This window comes from Phyllopteryx taeniolatus, chromosome 13 (genome assembly GCF_024500385.1).
Source record: "Phyllopteryx taeniolatus isolate TA_2022b chromosome 13, UOR_Ptae_1.2, whole genome shotgun sequence".
NCBI classification, from domain to species: domain Eukaryota; kingdom Metazoa; phylum Chordata; class Actinopteri; order Syngnathiformes; family Syngnathidae; genus Phyllopteryx; species Phyllopteryx taeniolatus.
In genome coordinates this window covers 20,286,360-20,307,908 of record NC_084514.1, presented here as the reverse complement: position 1 = coordinate 20,307,908, position 21,549 = coordinate 20,286,360, and the positions used below count along the sequence as shown (strand labels likewise).

At 42.0% G+C, this 21,549-nt stretch overlaps 1 protein-coding gene across 8 annotated transcripts in view; it reads left to right on the top strand.

The window, feature by feature from the left end:
• Nucleotides 1–21,549, top strand: part of ralgapa1 (Ral GTPase activating protein catalytic subunit alpha 1) — a 92,625-nt gene that overhangs the window by 2,013 nt on the left and 69,063 nt on the right. For 7 of the 8 annotated variants that reach the window (XM_061793736.1, XM_061793738.1, XM_061793740.1 and 4 more), the window contains exons 2-11: nucleotides 4,536–4,646; nucleotides 4,788–4,837; nucleotides 11,716–11,773; nucleotides 11,882–11,925; nucleotides 12,036–12,213; nucleotides 14,520–14,635; nucleotides 15,168–15,306; nucleotides 15,381–15,589; nucleotides 19,637–19,960; nucleotides 20,064–20,234. In XM_061793736.1, coding sequence (XP_061649720.1) covers nucleotides 4,536–4,646; nucleotides 4,788–4,837; nucleotides 11,716–11,773; nucleotides 11,882–11,925; nucleotides 12,036–12,213; nucleotides 14,520–14,635; nucleotides 15,168–15,306; nucleotides 15,381–15,589; nucleotides 19,637–19,960; nucleotides 20,064–20,234 — 1,400 coding nt within the window. The remainder of the gene's footprint in view (nucleotides 1–4,535; nucleotides 4,647–4,787; nucleotides 4,838–11,715; nucleotides 11,774–11,881; nucleotides 11,926–12,035; nucleotides 12,214–14,519; nucleotides 14,636–15,167; nucleotides 15,307–15,380; nucleotides 15,590–19,636; nucleotides 19,961–20,063; nucleotides 20,235–21,549) is intronic. The other variant, XM_061793737.1, reaches the window with a different exon arrangement.

The window sequence follows — 21,549 nt, the reverse complement described above, 5'->3', positions numbered from 1 at the left end:
GCCACAATTAAAATTTGACCAACACTAATAGATTTGGGCTTCTGCTGCGTGGAAATTGTGACAGGATGTGCGCCTTTTGTGTGTCTGCTAATGATCCATGCCACCGATTTCCTTTCTGATACAATACTGCACGCCCACGACCCTTGTGAGGATAAGCGGTATAGAAAATAGATGGATGGATGGATCTTCTGGTATCAGCAACATCGACATTTCAGACAGTTCCAATCCTTCCCCACGCCACTGACGCTGCTCCAGCGTCCGGCATAATGGCGTGTGATCACAGAACACTGTGCTGTTTTTGTTTGTATTTGTGTGTAGTTTTGCTTGGAAATGCCACTCTATGTTGCGTAAAGCCTACATACAGTTTTCAGGACCTTTTGAGTTTAGGATTACGCAGCGAACTCCTACATCCAGAATTATACAGTTTTAAAGTTATGTAAATGATCTTTGTGAAACAAATAAGGATATCTATAGAACTCTGAAATCTCATGTCCACCATTAATATAAGACCGCGTCTGTTCAGTGTTCCACTTCATACTGCCAAGGGAGTCATAGTATAAACCCACAAGTTCTTCATTGAAATAATAATGATACTTATTATTTATAAAATAATAATTATTATTAATCATAATAGTTCCAACAAGTATTTAGTTGGAATTTCATGTAGTCTGTTAGTTTAGAAAACAACTACATTGTTAGCGAAAAGCAAGTTCTGCTTGTTTGTTAACAAATAAACATTTTGTATTCAAATCACACTCAATCTTTTTTTACATGAATCCAAACCCCCATGGATGCTTATATTAAGTTAAAGTTATGCTGCTGTTACGTTCATTTAAGTACAGCATTTTATGAAAAGTAAAAAAAAAAAAAAAAAAAAAAACAGAATACATGTAAACGCATGCATGCCTTTTGTAATTATTTGCTTTTATCTGAACCTGCGTATGTTTCCATTATGTCTTTTAAAATTATATAAACGAAATGACATGTTTAGTCAGCCACTGCTTGTTGCAAACAAACTTCATATTCACAGTAAAATATTTTGCAGATATAACTCGAGTCACTGTCAATCTATTATATACAAAGCTATGGTATGCCAATTACGTTAGACTACACACATCATGCATGGTCCAGTGCTACCAATAGAAAACTTAGTGTAGAGCCCTGTAAGTGTTTGATTTTACATCCATCCATTTTCAGAATCATCTTTATTTGCCAAGTATGTCCAAAAAACACACAAGGAATTTTTCTCCGGTAGTTGGCGCTGCTCTTGTACGACAACAGACAGTCTATTGATAAAGAACACCTTTGAGACATAAAGACATTGACAAAAACAGTCACTGAGCAATAAAGGGTTGCTTGGCTGGCGACCAGTTCGGCATATCTGGTAATGCCGGTACAAATGTTTGTTTGTTTGTTTTTGTTTTTTTGGACAATTGTGCAAAAAGATGGCGAGTCCTCTAGCACTTAGAGCAGTTTGAATGACTAATATAGCAATACTCCGGTGCAATGACCATTGTGCGAAGGGCGCCGAGACTTCAAGGAGTGAATGCAGTTTAAAGTGACGAGGAGTGCGATAATCTGGGACAATGTTGATTGTGCAAATGTTGCAGATACTCCTCAATCAGTGTGCAAATGGAGCAGATGCTACTCTGGCATGAGTGGCCAGTATTGGTCAACAACAGATATGCAAATAGTGCAGCGTGGCGAGACTACTACAGTGAGTGCACAAGTAATATATAATTGGCCCGACAGAAATGTGACAACAAACTCAAGACAAAGAAATTGGCAGCATGTTGCAATGGAATTAGCTGTTTAATAAGTTGATGACAAGAGGGAAAAAGCTGTTAGAATGTCTGCTAGTTCTAGTTTGCATTGCTCAGTAGCGCCTACCTGAGGGAAGGAGCTGGAAGAGCCGGTGACCGGGATGTGGAGGGTCCGAGAGGATTTTGCACGCTCTTGTCTTAGTTCTGGCAGCGTGCAAGTCCTCAAGGGTGGGTAGGGGGGTACCGACAATCCTTTCAGCAGTTTTGATTGTCCGTTGCAGTCGGAGTTTGTCCTTTTTTGTAGCAGGACCGAAACCAGACTGTGATGGAAGAACACAGGACTGATTCGATGACTGCTGTGTAGAACTGCCTCAGCAGCTCCTGTGGCAGGCCGTGCTTTCTCAGAAGCCGCAGGAAGTACATCCTCTGCTGGGGCTTTTTGAGGACGGAGTTGATGTTGATCGCCCACTTCAGGTCCTGAGAGACTGTAATTCCCAGGAACTTGAAGGTCTCGGCGGTTGACACAAGGCAGCTGGACAGCGTGAGGGGCAGCTGTGGCGAAGGATGCCTCCGAACCGCTTATCCTCACTAGGGTCGTGGGTGTGCTGGTGCCTATCTCAGCTGACTTCAGGCGAGAGGCGGGGTACACCCTGAACTAATTGAAGACTCTAAATTGCCCGTACGTGTGAATGTCTGCATGAATGGTTGGTTGTCTGTTTGTGCCCTGCGATTGGCTGGTGAGCAGTTTGGGGTGCGCCCCGCCTCTCGCCCAGAGTCAGCTGGGATAGGCTCCGGCTCGCCCGCGACCCTTGTGAGGAGAAGCGATGTAGAAAATGGATGGATGCTTATTGTAAAATCTGTCTTTTTTCCCCTGTTGATTTAGCAATATTTTTTGTTTATTTTGTATTGTTTAATGAGTAAACAAAACAAAATAAACAACAACGAAGCAATATCACACGACAAGAGAGTGAGGTACTCGCTAACGTTCTTTTAAACTGAGAGCTACTTCTTGGGTACTGATGAATGTGAAGGGCTACTAGTTGCTGTATACCTCTGAGGCTGCTTCAGGTTCAATTACATGTCAATTGGAGGTTATTAATACTTCAGCTGGAAATAATAGTTTTCATAATCGATTAAAATGACTTTTTTTTTTCCCCCCCGTAAATTGATTATGATTCAGTTACTGGGTTGGTTTATAACATGTCGTAAAATGTTGATCATTTTTTTCTAAAGTAAAAGCAGCGGTTTGAAAATGTTTTATTTTGATCAAACACAAAGGACAGTCAGTCTGCTTTCATGAAGTACTGCATAAATAAGAATATATTTCCTGTTGACAGGCTGAAGTCAGAGGATTTGGACAATATTAAGTTGACAATGGCTCGAAGCAATTCATCAATTATCAAAACAGTTGTCGATAAATTGGATGATCGATTAGTTGTTGATTCATCGATTAATTGTGACACTTCTAGTAATATACGTGTAGGATAACTATTCATGAGGACAGTAATAATTGGATACAAATTTAATTTGCATTAGTTTATTGCAGGTGGCACGGTGGGTGACAGGTTAGCACATCTGCCTCACAGTTCTGTGGACTGTTCAAATCCGGGCTCGTCTGTGTGGAGTTTGCATGTTCTCCCCGTGCCTGTCTGGTCTGGGTTTTCTCCGGGTACTCCGGTTTGTCCCCCACATTCCATAAACATGCATGGTAGGTTGATTGAAGACTCTAAATTGCCATATGCGCGAATGGTTGATTGTCTGTTTGTGCCCTGCGATTGGCTGGCGACCAATTCAGGGTGTACCCCGCCTCTCTCCCAAAGTCAGCTAGGATGGGCACACCAGCTGGATATAAATATAATAAAAAATACACACACACAAATATAATAAAAGACAAATCTCCATCCATCCATTTTCTGTACCACTTATCCTCACTAGGGTCACGGGCATGCTAACGGCTATCCGAGCTATCTTCGGGCGAGAGGCGAGGTACACCCTGAACTGGTCGCCAGCCAATCACAGGGCACATATAAACAAACAACCATTCGCACTCACATTCGCACCTACGGGCAATTTAGTCTTTAATCAACCTACCATGCATGTTTTTGGAATGTGGGAGGAAACCGGAGTGCAGAGAGAAAACTCACGCAGGCACGGGGAGAACGTGCAAACTCCACACAGGTGGGGCCGGGATTTGAACCACAGTCCTCAGAACTATGAGGCAGTCTCCACTGTGCCGCCCTGTGTGTCTGTGTGTGTGTGTGTGTATATATATATATGTATATCTAGAATATATAATATAATAAAAGACAATGTAAAGAAATGAACTGGTTTGTGTTATTAAGCCAAAAGCTACACACACCCTGTTGTACAGTAGTTGATTGGAGAGCCTTTAATGGGGCGAGGCCTAGTCAGTGACGTCAGGAGCCTGGAGTCAATTGGATTGGCGAGTATTAGTATCTATTTTGTGTTCCTTGCAAGTGTTTTCATCGGCGACTGTTTCTAGCTAGCTCATAATTCCAATTTTTGCTCGCAACACAAAATAAAAACATCGACCAAGCTGGCGGCTTGGAAGAAACAGAATGTTGGGGCTCTTGAAAGAAGGTACCACTGTATTGCGTATTGGATTGTTCAATTCTGCCAGGTTATAAATGATTCAAGAAAATCAACTGAGATTTTGACATTTATGATGATAGAATTGAAGATGAATTTGTTGACTTTTTGGGTCTTTGGTAATTAATTTTCGGCCTCTTTACTTTTTTATTTATTTTCCAGAAAATGCAGAGCCACCGGAGCTGAAGCAGTTCTTCGACCTGAACTCCTCACATATCTACTATGTTTTTTTTGAGAACTTTGTCACCATTGAGGTTAGCCTCAAGCAAAAGGGTGAGTTAGAATACATGATTATGATGATGATGATTATTACTATTATTATGATTGATACATGTTTTAATGTTCAATCAGTAATTTGTAATTTTAAAATGAAAATTGTCATAAAATAATAATCTTCCTGCTCCCATGTTTTAGGTCACAAGTCTCAGCGGGAGGAGTTGGACTCAATTCTCTTCATTTTTGAGGTACTTAGTGTTTTATAATGTATATAGAGGTGGGAATGTCTCGCCTCATCTTGATTCAGTATGATTCAGATTCAAAGCTACGATTTGCTTCGATAGCTGATAAGCAATACATCTCAATGGATCTTGAATTGATGCATTTAAAAAAAAAAAATTTACTATCTTTTTTTTAAAATTGTGTGACTACTTGAATGTGTATTCAAATGGCAAAATCATGATAATATTGTCAGTAATAAAGCATATTTCACAGTCTATCACAGTCTTATCTCACACAGACCGTCTCATGTACAGGCACAAAACACAGCTATTAAAACATAATACATCATCATTTACTTGTACTTTTTTTTTTTAAATAAACCACTTAAACAACTTTAGACTTGCTCAAAACTACAAAACAGTGAATCATTTGTAGAATATACTGTATAACTCTTTAAAAGCCTTTTTTAATGTAAATTGTTGCAGTTTTAGTCATTATTTTTCATGATAAATAGTGAGGTGATGGGGATTTGGTGATGATGAGTCTTTGGTATGTCAAAGATTAACTGCAAAATTGATCAGTATATATTTTTTAAAGGGCGGCACGGTGGCCGACTGGTTAGAGCGTCAGCCTCACAGTTCTGAGGACCCGGGTTAAATCCCCGGCCCCGCCTGTGTGGAGTTTGCATGTTCTCCCCGTGCCTGCGTGGGTTTTCTCCGGGCACGCCGGTTTCCTCCCACATCCCAAAAACATGCATTAATTGGAGACTCTAAATTGCCCGTAGGTGTGACTGTGAGTGCGAATGGTTGTTTGTTTGTATGTGCCCTGCAATTGGCTGGCAACCAGTTCAGGGTGTACCCCACCTCCTGCCCGATGACAGCTGGGATAGGCTTCAGCACGCCTGCGACCCTAGTGAGGATAAGCGGCTCAGAAAATGGATGGATGGATGGATATTTTTTAATGTATTTCCCGTTCCTCTCTTTGGGGACCTATGTAGCCAAACCACTGCCATTAAAACCATAGTTTTAATCTCTCTTGTCATTAGAGTCTAAAAAGTGGGTTGCGGACACGTTTTCAATGGGTCGCCGGAATTAACTGGGAAAAGAAAATTAATTTGGAAGGGATCAGAATGCCTGCTATTCATACTCCTAAACGTCGGTGGTAACGATGCCTTGTAATGCTCATGGACTCCGATCATTTCACAGAGGGAAGAAGAGCTATGGTTCGTTTTCAATTTCAATTTGCTAATCAGTATGGACAATGGCGAAACGCAGAAATGACACAGATTATATACAATATGTATTTTTTTATATTAAGGACAAAAAAGGTGAACGGTCTCAGTGTGTTTTTTGCAGCGAACTATTGGCACAAGAAAGCATGAAGCCATCCAAACTCATGGGTCATTTGGAAACCAAGAACCCATCTTACAAAGACAACACTGTTGAGTACTATCAAAGAAGACAAAGATCTGAGGACATCTCAAAAGTGTCTTCCATCTTTGTGCTCGAAGTAGGAACAGGCACTCCGTGCATCTTACGAAGTGGTACATCGTATTGCCAAGTTGAAGAAGCCACACAGAATTGCAGAAGAGCTTATCTTACCTGCAGCCATGGTGATGGTGAGAGAGGTGTTTGATCAATCCACTGCAGATGAACTGAAAATTAGACCTCTTTCAAATGACACTATAAGTCTGCGAATTGAAGATACAGTATGACAGTTGACATAAAAAAAAAAAAAACAACGGCCTGCTTTAAGGCAAGTGGTTATTTTGCGTTACAAATGGCCATACAACAACGACGTGTGTGTTTGTGTGCGTGTAAACGCGTGTGCGAGCAGGCGTGTGCGTGCATGCATGCGTGATCATTTCTTGGGTGAAGTAGGCCTCAGGGCTGTGTTTTTAAAGGTGCATGAGTAAAAACATGTACACGAAAACAAAAAATATTTTTGTCTATTTATGCACCTAGCTGCTTTCACATCCAACCGTAAACAATCTTTTACGTAGGTTGGCTGAAGTGTAAATTTCATCAGTGAGTAGAGAAGGTCATTCACCTGGATCAAAGAGAAGGAGCAAAAATGAAGAAGATTTCACACAACACTTGGTAACGCACAGTACACCGTCGACTTTCCTGTTCATCGTTTATGTTTTGAGGGGGCGAGACCACGAAATACAAGTGCAGAGGTCATTTGATGTGACGTGCCCTCGAATAGTGGAGTGATTCCTGAGTAGTGTTTTGGCAGACTTGTACTGTAAAACGGTGAGGCAGAAATGGAGGGAGTCATAATCAGTGCGGTATTCCACACTCCTCTTGGAACTGTAGCCCAAAAATGAGCTTAAACTTCGAGTCCTGCCGTGAAATTAGTTTTGAATGCACCCGTTCCTGTTTTTTTTTTTTTTTTTTTTGCATCTGCTCGTCTCCACATTCTCCTTAAAATAAGCAAAGCCAGTGTTTTCTTTTGCAACAATGGCAAATACTGTCATTGCTGAGGTGCGGTCTACTCTTCTACCAGCGGGGAAAGCCCGTTGCTTTCTTGTAGGCGGCTACGTCAGCACTTCCAAATAAGGGCATGATCGCACCAAGGTGACATCCTCCTTGCGCGCTTCTGCGCCAACCTTTAACCCTGAGCAAGTGTGGTGCGAAAACGCCTTAATGGGAACAAAGGAGAATCTAGCCGTACCTGTATATAAATCTATACAGTGCTGTGAAAAGTATTTGCCGCCGCCTTAAATTATTATTTTTTTTTTTTGCGGTTTCCCCACTTTGTTTAAAATTATCAAACAAATGTAAATATTAGATAAAGATAACCCAAGTAAACAAAATGCAGTTATTAAATTACTGTATTTACTCAGGAAACAAACTGTTAAAAGCCACCTGGCTGTGTGTGAAAAAGTAATTTCCCCCCTTGTAAAATCTTGTATTAACTGTGGCTAATCACATTTGGAAAGCTAATTTCATTTTCACTGACCACATCCAAGCCTAATTACTTCCAGACCTGTTCGATCAAGGTGACCATCCATCCATCCATCCATTTTCTGAGCCGCTTCTCCTCACTAGGGTCGCGGGCGTGCTGGAGCCTATCCCAGCTGTCATCGGGCAGGAGGCGGGGTACACCCTGAACTGGTTGCCAGCCAATCGCAGGGCACATAGGAACAAACAACCATTCGCACTCACAGTCATGCCTACGGGCAATTTAGAGTCTCCAATTCATGCATGTTTTTGGGATGTGGGAGGAAACCGGAGTGCCCGGAGAAAACCCACGCAGGCACGGGGAGAACATGCAAACTCCACACAGGCGGGGCCGGGGATTGAACCCGGGTCCTCAGAACTGTGAGGCTGACGCTCTAACCAGTCGGCCACCGTGCCGCCAAGGTGACCAAAGGGTTGTAAATTTGAGGAGGGCCCAAGGGCGAAGGGATCACGGAGTTGGTCTCTCTCTCCGCCTTACCACCTTCCTCAGAGCCACTGAAAGAACAAATTTGACATACTGTAAATGTCATTTTCTAGTTTAGCTGGTTTGGGTTTTGCTTCACATGATGCAGAGATGGACTTAAAAGTGCCATATTTTACCAAACCAACTCTTTCTCGTATTTGGGATGTAATTTTGGATCTATGCTACCCCAGTATATGTGAAATATTAATTAAAATCATCCAGGTATTCTTGAGTCCAAGACGTTTTTCTGCCGAGAGGCTTGAAATCAGGTCATTCGAATTTCTCGAGCTTATCTACGTCACTAGCGAAGATCTCCGCCTACCTCTTCTCTCCCAAGCCAGCACTGTCAACATAACAAACGTGTGCTCTCCCAAGTGGGTCTTCTACATGGAGGTAACCAATCAGAGGAAAGGGGGCGGTCTTAGCCAAATATGGACAAAGCGGATACAAAACTGGGTCAAAGAAGGGGCTTTTCTGGACACTCGTATGACAAAACCAAGGTGTGTTTTTTTAATGAAATTGACACTTTTATACTAAGTCCATGTTAGAGAGTCACTCAATGGAGGTCTAAATAGCCAAAATATGGGACCTATAAATATGTTCATTGTCACAGCAAGCCAAGTTAAGAGGGGGAGCTGCGCGCACGTCTGGCTGACAAGACATGAGCAAGTGATTTCCTCAACATGTACAGTGCCATGAAAAAGTATTGGCCCCCTCCTCAAATTCTTCTATTTTTGCATAGTGTCCTCACTTTAATGATTAAGATCATCAAACAAGTGTAAATATCAAACAAATATAACCCAAGTGAACTATAAATGCTGTTTTTAAATGGTGATTTCATTTATTAAGGATGTGTGAAAAAGTAATGGTCCCCTTTACCTAATAACTGTTGGGCCATAATGAGGAGCAACAACTGAAATCAATCGTTTTCTATAACTGGCAATGAGTCTTTCCCATCTCTGTAGAGATATTTTGGCCCACTCTTCCTTGAATTGTTAGAATTCAGAGAAAAATGGAGGGTTTTTGCATTAACAATCTTTTTAAGGTCATGCCACTGCATCTCAATCCTGACTTTGACAAGGCTACTCCAGAACCTTCATTTTTTTTAAGCCATTCACAAGTAATTGCTGGTGTGTTTTTGGATCATTATCCTGTTGCAGAACCCAAGTGGGCTTCACCTTAAGGTCACAAAATGATGGCTGAACATTCCTTCTCAGGATATTCTGTCAAATTGCAGATTCAATGGTTCCATCAATCACAGCAAAGATGTCCAGGTCCTGAAGGAGAAAAGCAGCCCAAGATCATCACAATACCACCACCATTTTTCACTGTTGCTAGGATGCTCTTTTTCTGAAATGCTGTGCTACATTTACACCAGATGTAAAGAGACACACACCTTCCAAAAAAGCTCAACTTTCATCTCGTCAGTCCATATACTATTTTCCCAAAAGTCTCGGGAATCATTCAGATGTTTTTTTTGCAAAAGTAAGACAAGCCTTTATGTTCTTTTTGTTCAGCAGTGGTTTTCGCCTTGGAACTCTGCCATGGATGCTATTGTTGCCCAGTCTCTTCTTTATTGTTATGTCATGAACAGTAACCTTAACTGAAGAAAGGGAGGCCTGCAGTTCTTCAGAAGTTGTCCTGAGTTCCTGCGTGGCCTCCTGGAAGAGTCATTGTTGCTCTCTTGGTGTTATCTTTGTAGGCTGGCCACTCCTGAGAGGGTTCGCCACTCTTCCATAATTTTAAAGATTAATGTCTCTCCCTATGGTTCGTGGGAATCCCTAAAGCTGTAGAGATGGCTTTGTAACCCTTTTCAGACTCATAGATGTCAATTAATTTATTTCTTGACTGTTCTTGAATTTGTTTGGATTGTGTCATTTTGTTGCAGCTTTCATAGATCTGGTTCTGTTTAAGTGATAGCTTGATTGAACAGGTCTGGAGGTAATCAGGCTTGGGTGTGATCAATGTAAATTAACCAAAAGTTGTGATTAGCCACAATTAATTCATGATTTAACAAGAGAGTAATTACTTTTTCTCACAGGGCCTGGTAACTTTGAATAGTTTTTTTTCCCTTAATAAATGAAATTACCATTTAAAAACAACAATTTAAGTTCACTTGGGTTATATTTGTCTGATAGTTACATTTGTTTGACGATTTGAAACAAAGTGGGGAAATTGCAAAAATATAAGAATTTGAGAAGGGGGCCAGTACTTTTTCATGGCACTGTATCACTTATAGTTTTATAATTTATTTTTGTTTTTCTATAGTGAATATACAGTACGTGAGAGTAGGATTTTTCTTCACCTCAATGAGCAGTCTGTGCTTTGGTCTTGCAGTCATCTTTACAAGATGGCCAGTTCTCAAGAGAGGATCAACAGTGCAGAACTTTCTCAATTTCTAGACAGTCTGTCTAGCCTATTTAGATTCTTTTGTAACCCTTTCCAGGTTCAAGCAAGTTAACAATTCTTAATTACAGGTATTCTAAGAGATCTTTTGTGCATGTCATGGTTCACATCAGGCAATGCTTCTTGAGAATAGAAACCTTAAAGCTAGTGTTTATAGGGAAGGACATCTTTAACCAACACCTCCAATCTCGTCACGTTGATTGGACTCAAGGTTGGCTGACTTTTAACTCCAATTACCACTGGGAGAAGTCATTAGCCTCGGTGTTCACATACCTTTTTCCAAATTTCACTGTCAATGTTTACTGTATGTTCAATACAAACATGAAGACATATAATTGTTTGTCTATGTGTGACCTATATGAAGATCACATTTTCTGACCATTGTATGCAGATGTACAGGTAATTCCAAAGAGTGCACATACTTTTTCTCGCAACTGTAAAATATATAAGCAGTTGAGAATCACTGCGGTATTAAATCATCAGTTACTCTCGTAGGTGCTTCTATTCTGTGCCACCATACCACTGGCATTCAGCTACACTACAAGCAGGGTCATGGTGCTTTGGAGTGGCAAAGATAACCTAGCAGAGTGTGAGTGAGTGTGCGCGCGTATATGTGTGCCAACATAACTGACTTCCATTTGCCTCTTTAAACTCCTCAGACTAAGACTATGCAAAGAACTGATCCAGTAAACACTACTTTAAAATAATTGGCCTAATATAGGTGTAATGAATTATCCACGATTGGTGCACAAATATCTTTTCTGACATTCAATTCCCCTGATCCATTTTGATGAGTACTTATAATTTATTAAACACTACTAATATTATATCAATCTATAATATTGAGACTCATGCCACTTAATGGCCAACCTTCAATTAATGGATTTAAAAGTATGATTTTTTTTTTTTTTACGGTTGTTTAAAAGATGCGATCCTTGAAGGGTGTCACAATAAATCTGAAATGTCTGTTACAACGTCACATCTCAGTCCACGTTATGGCAGATATTACAGAAACTCATAATGATATTCTGTCTCTATATTTTGTTGCTTTTCTCTGCTTTTCTTCCAGAAAATCCTCCAGCTCCTCCCAGAAAGAATCCAGAGCCGATGGCAATTCCACAGCATCGGTAACAGACACATCTATCTGTCAACCCTTTACAAAATGTGTTAAAACTTCTATACTTTCACTTTTAAGTTTTGCAACATAGTTTATTCGACACATTTTACTTTTTCAGGACTGATCTTGAAGAAGTTGTTGCACACCGGTAACTCTTTAAAGGTATTTCATTTCTTTGTTGATCCAAATCAAGATTACTTTCATTATTTTACTATTGCCAGTAAATGCACAAATTACATATACCATATCACACTTGCTCTTGTGCACTGCAGATCCGTCGAGAAGGTGTGCGCTTGTTCCTGCTGTGGATGCAGGCATTACAGAGTAATGCTCAACGCGAGCAACTTTGCATGTTTGCTTGTCTAATTCCTGGCTTCCCGGCTCCGCTCTGCCATGGCACTCCCCGTACTTTGGACACTCTGATCAACCCACCACTGAGCTTAACTGAGAGTGAGTAGAAGGATTTTGCCGTAATGATTACTCTTCTTGGGGATGTACCATTTGATTTATAAGAATGTGGTGCAAAACCTACGAACGGAGTTAACTTTGCTTGCTTGCTTAGGTGCCTCCTCACAAGTGTCGCTGGCGCGCTGGAGCCTATCCCAGCTATCATCGGGCAGGAGGCAGGGTACACCCTGAACTGGTTGCCAGCCAATCGCAGGGCACATACAAACAAACAACCATTCGCACTCACATTCACACCTTCGGGCAATTTAGAGTCTCCAATTCATGCATGTTTTTGGGATGTGGGAGGAAACCGGAGTACCTGGAGAAAACCCACGCAGGCACGGGGAGAACATGCAAACTCCACACGGGCGGGGCCGGGGATTGAACCCCGGTCCTCAGAACTGTGAGGCTGACGCTCTAACCAGTCGGTCACAGTGCCGCCTCAATAAAACCAGTAATTTAAAAAATATATTTAAATTACAACATAACCCCTGCTTAACTTAAACATAAGCATATTGTACAGCAGAATAGAGTAAATTAAAACATGAAAACCATGAAAAATAACCGCAATAAATAAATTATACTTTAAAGTGCAAAATAACAATTCAAGTTCAATTCAGTTATTGTTTTACCACATGCGACAGTACACTTTTGAACCGCTTTATGCATCTAGGGTATAGTTCTATCAACAATGTTGTGGCCGATAGGAATCGCAGTAAGTCTCAAGGTGATTGTCCTGCCCCCATTTGCGTGCCCCGAGTTTGGAGCGCTGTTCCTGCTGTGTGTGTCTTGACCTCTGAGGGGCAGTGTTGTGCACACAATGCGATACACACTTGCAGTAACAAAGAAAGTAGAAGAAGTCACGATCGATATATGTATTGTCATATTGCTTGTTTGTATGTGTTTATACATCGTTTGGGTACCAGTATTCATCATTTTGAGAGATGCAGGGTGGGGCAGAAAGGATGTTTTTGGAAAAACTGACAAAATAATAAATGGATTGCTGCAAGCAAATTTTATTGACATCAATGTGTTCATATCAAAATAGCATTTGACACAATCAAGTCTGGAAAACAATATTCATCATTTGGTGTCTATTTTTATTGATGCATTTCTGAAGGTGTCGATAGAAGTTGGCTTGCACTCTCTCCAACATTGCTCTGTTGATTTGGGTGACTTCCATGCCAATGGCTTCCTTCAACTCGTCCAGTGTATGTGGGTCTGTGCGCAAATACACGTGCCCTGAGGTGTCCCCGGGGGGGGAATAATCACACATGGACAAATCAGGGGACGAGCGGGCCAAGGAGCGTCAGCAAACCTGGAAATGGGGGTGGTCACCGACAAGAGGGCAAAGAACGGCCATTGATGCTCTGGCTGTGTGGGCCATCGTACCATCCTGCTGAAACCACACATCGGATACGTCAGATAGGCATGTGTCTTCGTCGCAATTCAGGCATAAAGAAGTTATTTATCATCTTAATGTAATGCAGGGGGTCACAGTAACACATCAAACAAGACCAAAATCAACAGCAATGTTGGAGTGGAAGCCAACTTCTATTAACGCCTTCAGAAATGCATCAATGAAAACAGACACCACATGTTGGATGTCATTTTCCATACTTGATTGTGTCAATTTACTGACGTCAATAAAATTTGTTTCCCGCTACGATTTATTTTGTGAGTTTTTCGAAAACATCTGTTCTTTCTGCCCCACCATGTAGTGCCGCAAGTTTGATGCTAATTTTTCTTCACTCGTCAATGGTGTTTTTCATTTATTGTGTGTTAGCTTTGAGCTTGCGATTTTTGTGAACAAAACCAAACAAAGTTTGTGATGTATTTGAAGAGTCAATAGGTGTAATTATTTTGTTTTGTTCAGTTTTACAGTGAGCTTCAACTGGAGTGTCAATAAACGACTTTAAGCAAGCAACATTCACTCTTACTCCTAGCTACTATATTAGCACCTTAGCAACTGGTTGCTGTGATTGTGTGGGCTCTGCATGTAGTCCAGGCACTCCTGGATAGAATTGCTGGAGCGGAGCATGGACTGGAGTGCTTGTATAGGAGTGGTAAAATCCGAGATTTTAGATCTAGTCCGATCTATTCCGATATTGCGTGTTTTGCTGACATTGGAACGGTATCCGATCTCAAAGATCGGATTGGGACACCCCATAAATCCAATGATTTTCGTTATTACAATTATATAGACACGTGTCACTGAAAAGGCAGAGGAAAAAGACGTTATATGGCTTTGTTCTTGAATGATTCTGTTTTGCTTTAATGTAAGATTGTTTTTCAAATCCACCTTTCAGCTCAAGTAACCCTAGAGGAGATCACCCCACTGGTACATCCCCAGTCAGGTGACAAGAACCAGGAGGACCTTACCGCTTTCTTCTTGGAAGCACTATTGAAATACATGGTAAACCAGGTATTATCCTTATTTCTTACTAACATAACTAACACAACATAATCACACAGTATGACATTTCTTATTTACGAAATACTAAAACAAATCAAGCCAAGACACGGATGGTGTAGTGGTACACTCGCCTGACTTTGGTGCGGGCAGCGTGGGTTCAGTTCCTACTCAGTGGCGGTACGTAGTAGTAGTGCAGGTGCAAATGGTTGTCCGTGTCTATATGTGCCCTGCGACTGACTGGCGACCAGTTCAGGGTGTAGTCCCGCCTTTTGCCCGAAGTCAGCTGGTATAGGCTCCAGCGCCCCGCGACCCTATCCAGGATAAGCGGTGTTGAAAATGGATGAATGGAAATCAAGCCGAATGTCTAGCATTACTAATCTTTTATACAGTTCTGTTCCCTAACTGACTCTTTATATTTCCTATGCATCATGCTCTCATTGTCACACACACTTCCCTGTTAACAAAGGAGCTGTTCTCCACTTGGCCCTATTTTTGTGTGTGTTCAAAACAAGCCTGTTTTGTGTTTGTGTCTTCCAACCAGGCCAAGTCTCTCGAGTGGCGTTGTAAAGAGAATCATGAACGAGGGTTCAGCTTCCTCTTTGGCCACTTCAGGAAGTTTTACCTTCCTCACATCTTTCCAAACTTTGCTTTGGAAACCAGCCTGTACAACCCCATACTAGGTCAGTAAATTTGAGTAATGCGCTTAAGAGGATATCAGTATGCACAACGCATGAACCCATCCTTTTCCTTTTAGAGGTTCCTCCAATGCGTCCTAAGCCCTATTACAGTGTGGTACGTAGAGAGCACGATGGTGGTGAAGTTCTCTATTGTACCAAGGAAAGTTTCCTTCAGGCCCGAGTAATCTTTATCCGCTGGCTGGTTTCCTTTTGGCTGGAGCCACGACCCAACACACACACACAGATTCCAGGGACAGAAGGCGAAAACATCCCCAAGAACATACAGGTAATACACATCATTTGGGTGGCACTGGGAAGTTAAAGTGGTCATCAAGACATAACTTTTTTGGATTTGATATCAAAAAAGGAATATGGGGCAACTTTATTTCCAGTTATTTATATTCTGATACATCTGATACACAACGGAGAAGACAGCATTATTTGTAAAGAAACACCAAATGTTTTGGTGAGCCAAAGTAGTGGAATATTTAGACTTAAAATAGGGTGCAGTGTGAGCTAGGCGGTGGCCAAAGGCGGGGACCTTGGCGAGTCGATCAGAATCTGGCTCTAGGGATGTGGAATGTCACCTCTCTTGCAGGGAAGGAGCCCAAGTTGGTGTGTGAGCTTGAGAGGTTCTGACTTGATATAGTCGGGCTCGCCTCCACTCTAGGCTTAGGCTCTGGTACCAGTCCTCTTGAGAGAGGTTGGACTCTCTTCCACTCTGGAGTTGCCCACGGTGAGAGGCGCCGAACAGGTGTGGGTATACTTATTGTCCCCCGGCTCGGTGCCTGTACATTGGGGTTCACCCCGGTGGACGAGAGGGTAGCCTCCCTCTGCCTTCGGGTAGAAGGGTGCGTTCCAACTATACGGGGATCACACTGCTCAGTCGCCCTGTTAAGTTCTATTCAAGGGTGCTGGAGAAGAGGGTCCATCGGTAAGTCGAATCTCAGATTCAGGAGGAGCAGTGTGTTTTTCGTCCTGGCCTTTGAACAGTGGACCAGCTCTACACCCTCTGCAGGGTCCTCGAGGGTGCATGGGAGTTCGCCCAACCAGTCTACATGTGTTTTGTGGATTTGGAGAAGGCTTTCGACCGTGTCCCTCGCGGTGTCGTGTGGGGGGTGCTTCGGGAGTATAAGGTATCCAACCCCCTGATACGGGCTGTTCGGTCCCTGTATGACCAGTGTCAGAGTTTGGTCCACATTGCTGGCAGTAAGTCGGACTCGTTTCCGGTGAGGGTTGGACTCCGCCAAGGCTGCCCTTTGTCACCGATTCTGTTCATAACTTCTATGGACAGAATTTCTAGGCGCAGCCAAGGCGTAGAGGGGTTCCGGTTTGGTGGCCTCAGTATTGCATCTTTGCTTTTTGCCGATGATGTGGTTCTGTTGGCTTCATCAAGCCGTGATCTCAAACTCTCACTGGAGTGGTTCGCAGCCGAGTGTGAAGTGGCTGGGATGAAAATTAGCACTTCCAAATCTGAGACCATGGTTGTCAGTCGGAAAACGTTGGAGTGCCCTTTACAGGTCGGGGATGCGATCCTGCCCCAAGTGGAGGAGTTCAAATATCTTGGGGTCTTGTTCACGAGTGAGGGAAGAATGGAACGGGAGATCGACAGGCGGATCGATGCAAAGTCCACAGTGATGCGGACTTTGCATCGATCCGTTGTGGTGAAGAAGGAGGTAAGCCGAAAGGCGAAGCTTTCAATTTACCGGTTGCTCCACGTTCCTACCCTCACCTATGGTCATGAGCTGTGGGTCGTGACCGAAAGAACAGGATCCTGGATACAAGCGGACGAAATGAGTTTCTTCCGCAGGGTGTCCGGGCTCTCTCTTCAAGATAGGGTGAGAAGCTCGGTCATCCGGGAGGGGCTCAGAGTAGAGCCGCTGTTCCTCCCCATTGAGACAAGCCAGATGAGGTGGGTCGGCATCTGATCAGGATGCCTCCTGGACACCTCCCTGGTGAAGTGTTCTGGGCATGTCCCACCGGGAGGAGACCCCGGGGACGACCCAGGATACGCTGGAGAGACTACGTCTCTCGGCTGGCCTGGGAACGCCTCGGGATCCCCTTGGAAGAGCTCGAGGAAATGGCTGGGGAGAGGGAACTCTGGCCTTCCCTGCTAAAGCTACTTTACCCGCGACCCGACCTCGGATAAGTGGAAGAAAATGGATGGATGGATGGATAGATAAAATAAACCATAAAATATGGTCTGAATGTGGTCAATCATTGAAAAATTAAACAATTGACAATAGAGGAGTAATGTTGAGGTTACGCTAATTTACACACTGGATGAAATTGTTGTTACCCCTCTGTTAATGAAAGAAAAACCCACAGTGGTCACAGAAATAACTTGAATCTGACACGAGTAATAATAAATAAAAATTTACTAAAAATTAAACAATGAAAATGAGACATTACTTTTTTTATTGTGGTTCAACAGAATTATATATATATATATATATATATATATATATATTTAAAAAAATCATGAAACAGGCCTGGGCAAAAATGATGGTACCCCTAGAAATGATTGAAAATAATTATAACATAGGGACATGTTCAAACAAGGTGTGTCCTCCAATTAGCATCACAGGCGTATTGTAATAAGTCAGGTGGCCTATTTAAAGGATGAAAAGTAATCACTGTGCTGTTTGGTGACATGGTGTGTACTACATTAAACATGGACCAGAGGAAGCAAAGGAAAAAGTAGAAAGAAAGTCATAGGCAAGCGTTAAAGGTAAAGGCTATAAGAACATCTCCAAGTAGCTTGATGTTCCTGTGACTATAGTTTTACATATTATTCAGAACTTTAAGCTCCATGACCCTAGAAAGAAAATTGATGGATGGATGGGACTGTAACCAACCTCCGTGTGCTTGGCCGCAGGATGAAAATTGATGACAAATTGAAGAGACGGATAATACAAATGGTAACAAAAGCCCAGAACAACCTTCAAAGTAATAAAAGGTCAAGGTCCATCCGTCGTTGTTTGAGCCAAAGGGGACTTAGTGGGAAACGACCAAGGAGGACACCACCATTGAAAATAAATAATGAAAAAAGCAAGACTGTAATTTGCCCAACACATGTTCACAAGCCACAAAGCTTCTGGGAGAATGACTTATGGAGAGACAAGTCAAAACTGGAACGTTTTGGCAAGGCACATAGCTCTATGTTCACAGATGCAAAATTGAAGCATACCAAGAAAAGAACACTGTCCCTACTGAGAAACATGGAGGAAGTTCAGTTATGTTCTGGGGCTACTTTGCTGCATCTAGCGCCAGGGCATATCTTTAATCTGTGCAGGGTGCAACGAAATCTCAAGACTATCAAGGTATTCTAGAGAGAAATATGGTGGCCTCTGCCAGAAAGCTTGGTCTCAGTCGCAGGTCATGGGTCTTGCAATAGGATAATGACCCAAAACACACAGCTAAAAACACCCAAGAATTGCTAAGAGCAAAGCATTGGACTCTTCTGAAGTGGCCTTCTATGAACCCTGATTTAATCCTATTGAACATCTGTGGAAGGAGCTGAAACATGCCATCTGGAGAAAGCACCATTCAAACCTGAGACAACTGGAGTAGTTTCCTCATGAAGAGTGGGCTAAAATACCTGCTAAGAGCTGCAGAAATCTCATTGAAATTTACAAAAATTGATTGATCGCAGTGGTTGCCTCCAAAATCTTGTGCAACAAAATATTAAGTTAAGGTGTAACCATCATTTTTGTCCAGGTCTTTGTCATGAGTTTGTTTTGTAAAATCATTCTGTTGAACCACAATTCAATAGCGGTCTAATTTTCATTTGTTAATTTTCAGTCATTTTTTATTTACTATTACTTTAGTCACTTTCAAGTTATTTCTGTGACCACTGTTGGGTTTTCTTTCATTAACAGAGGGATACCAACATTTTGTCCACACGTGTAATTTAATGGGGGGAAGCATAAGTTCAGGCCACCTAAATGGTATAATAATGGTTTAATAATAGTAATATTATTTATAAATGTCATGGCCAGGTTCTGACGCTTGTGGAGTATTTTTGTGTAGTTTTAGCATCTCTGCTTGCGGCTGGTTTTATATGTGCCATGAGCGTAAACACAGACATATTGGATACATGTCACTTGAAAAGTATGTGTTAAAAGATAATTAATAAAATCTAAGATATGCATTCAGTCAGAATTTGACATGTATCGTAACTCCAGTTTTAGTAGTAGTACTTAGTGTTACTACTAGAGACACTAACTTCTAGCATGTGACAGTAAATAAACAGTCATTAAAAAGGTTTAGAGGAGGTACTGTAATAAGAAAGGTACTTTTGTTGTCACGATAACTATCTTTTCATCTTCAGCGAGCAGCAGCTGGGCTTGCTGCTCGCTCCGCTGGCAGCTCAGATGACGGCAGTGTCACTGGTTTGCGGTCTGACAGCCATCCAGAAGGGAGCGGGAGCTCATCCGGACCAGGGGGAGGCAGCATGGGCCTCAGTGGGGGTACTGGGCCAATGGGGGAATCTGAACAATGCCACTCCAACACATCTACGTTAACAGAGCGGGAGCCCAGTTCCTCCTCACTGTGCTCTATGGATGAAGAACAGTTGACAGACATGGAGGTGGTGAGGAGAGTCCTGACAAGCTCCAGAACCAGCATCAACTTCATCACTGAGATCTTTAGACAGGTGAAGGAGCAATTTTATCACCAGTTAAGAATGTTGGACAATGCCACTGAGCTAAACCTTGGGTTTTCTCTTAAAAGTTACACCTCTCACTCTTCCATTGCAGGCCTTTCTACTTCCAATGTGTGAAGCTGCAGCAATGCGAAAAATGGTCCGTGTTTACCAGGAGTGGATCTCCATGGAGGACAAGCCAGTATTTATGAAGGAGCCAGAGGAGGGCCCATATCCCATAGCAACAGCCAGTAGTATGGACACTGCCTCAGACAAGGACGATGAGGTGACAAATCAGATCAAATCAGTCATTTATTAATTAGGAGTAGGACGGTACAGGCAACTCACGGTTGGGTTTTTAGGGCCATGGTTTGGTACATTTTCGGGATGTGTTTTGTGCATGGAGGGCATATACTGAGAAAAGTCAGAAAATTGCGCTCAGGTGCACACTTTTCTAGCAGCTTGCTTTTATGGCTACGAGTGTTCTCCAGTCCACTCAAATCTGTCATTTACACACCCTCATGCCAGGGACGCACTCTGGGTGGAGCAACCCTAAAATTTGGGCGTTCTCTGTCAAATCTGGCCCTGTGCGCATGCTGCGCGCATTCTCTTGGGGACTACTCACTTTTTGTCTTCTACACTCCAAAGGATGTAGTAAGTCCAGCACCCCGTGAAGGTGAAACATCATACTGCACGATATTGGAAGAAAATGACATTGCGATTTAAAAATGTATGTATATTTTTTAACCCTCAATGTATATATTGCGATGTGAGATAATACAGGATCAGTGTTGGGAAAGTTCAGTTTCTATGCGAACTAGTTCAAAATTCACTTCCCAAGTCCTAGTTCAGTTCATAGTTCATAATTCAAAATTTGGAACAAAGTTCACCAGTCCAAAAATTAAAATAGTTCATAGTTCATTGCTGACAGGCTATTACCCTCAAAATACTGGCATTTCATTTTCCCATTGTTGCCACCCTTTCAGTCCACACTAGAAGCCACCTGCAATCTCAAAAACATGAGGAAAAACGTGTTGCTTGAATGTTTTTTTTTTTTTTTTTTTTTTTTTTTTTTTAAATGAGGAATTTAATGTGTAGAAAAATGCAACAGCAGTATGACAGGAACGATGATGAAATGACATTGATAACTTTGCATTCCTCGCAGCTCTGGCTGACTATATTAACAAAACAATTTGTCTATTCTTATATGTCAAAACAAAATAAATTCCATAATATCACAGTGTCATCGTACAGTGTTTTAACTAAAGCAATCTGATCCAAATAATAATTTTCTCGTGTATAATGCGCATTTCCCCCCCCAAATAAATCGTCAAAAGTCAATAGTGCGCATTATACATATGTATCGGGGCAAATAGAGAAAAACTTTCACATTTTATAAATGTATGCAGCCATCTAGAGGTTATGAAAAAGCTGTACACTTCCATTCCAAAATGCCACCGCCACCTGGAGGTTATGAGAAAGGTGTACACTTTCATTCTAGTATGCCACCGCCACCTCGTGATTATAAAAAAGGTGTAGCCTACACTTTCATTCCAATATGACAGAGGTATGTATGACTGCATATATGTACAGTTGTGCTC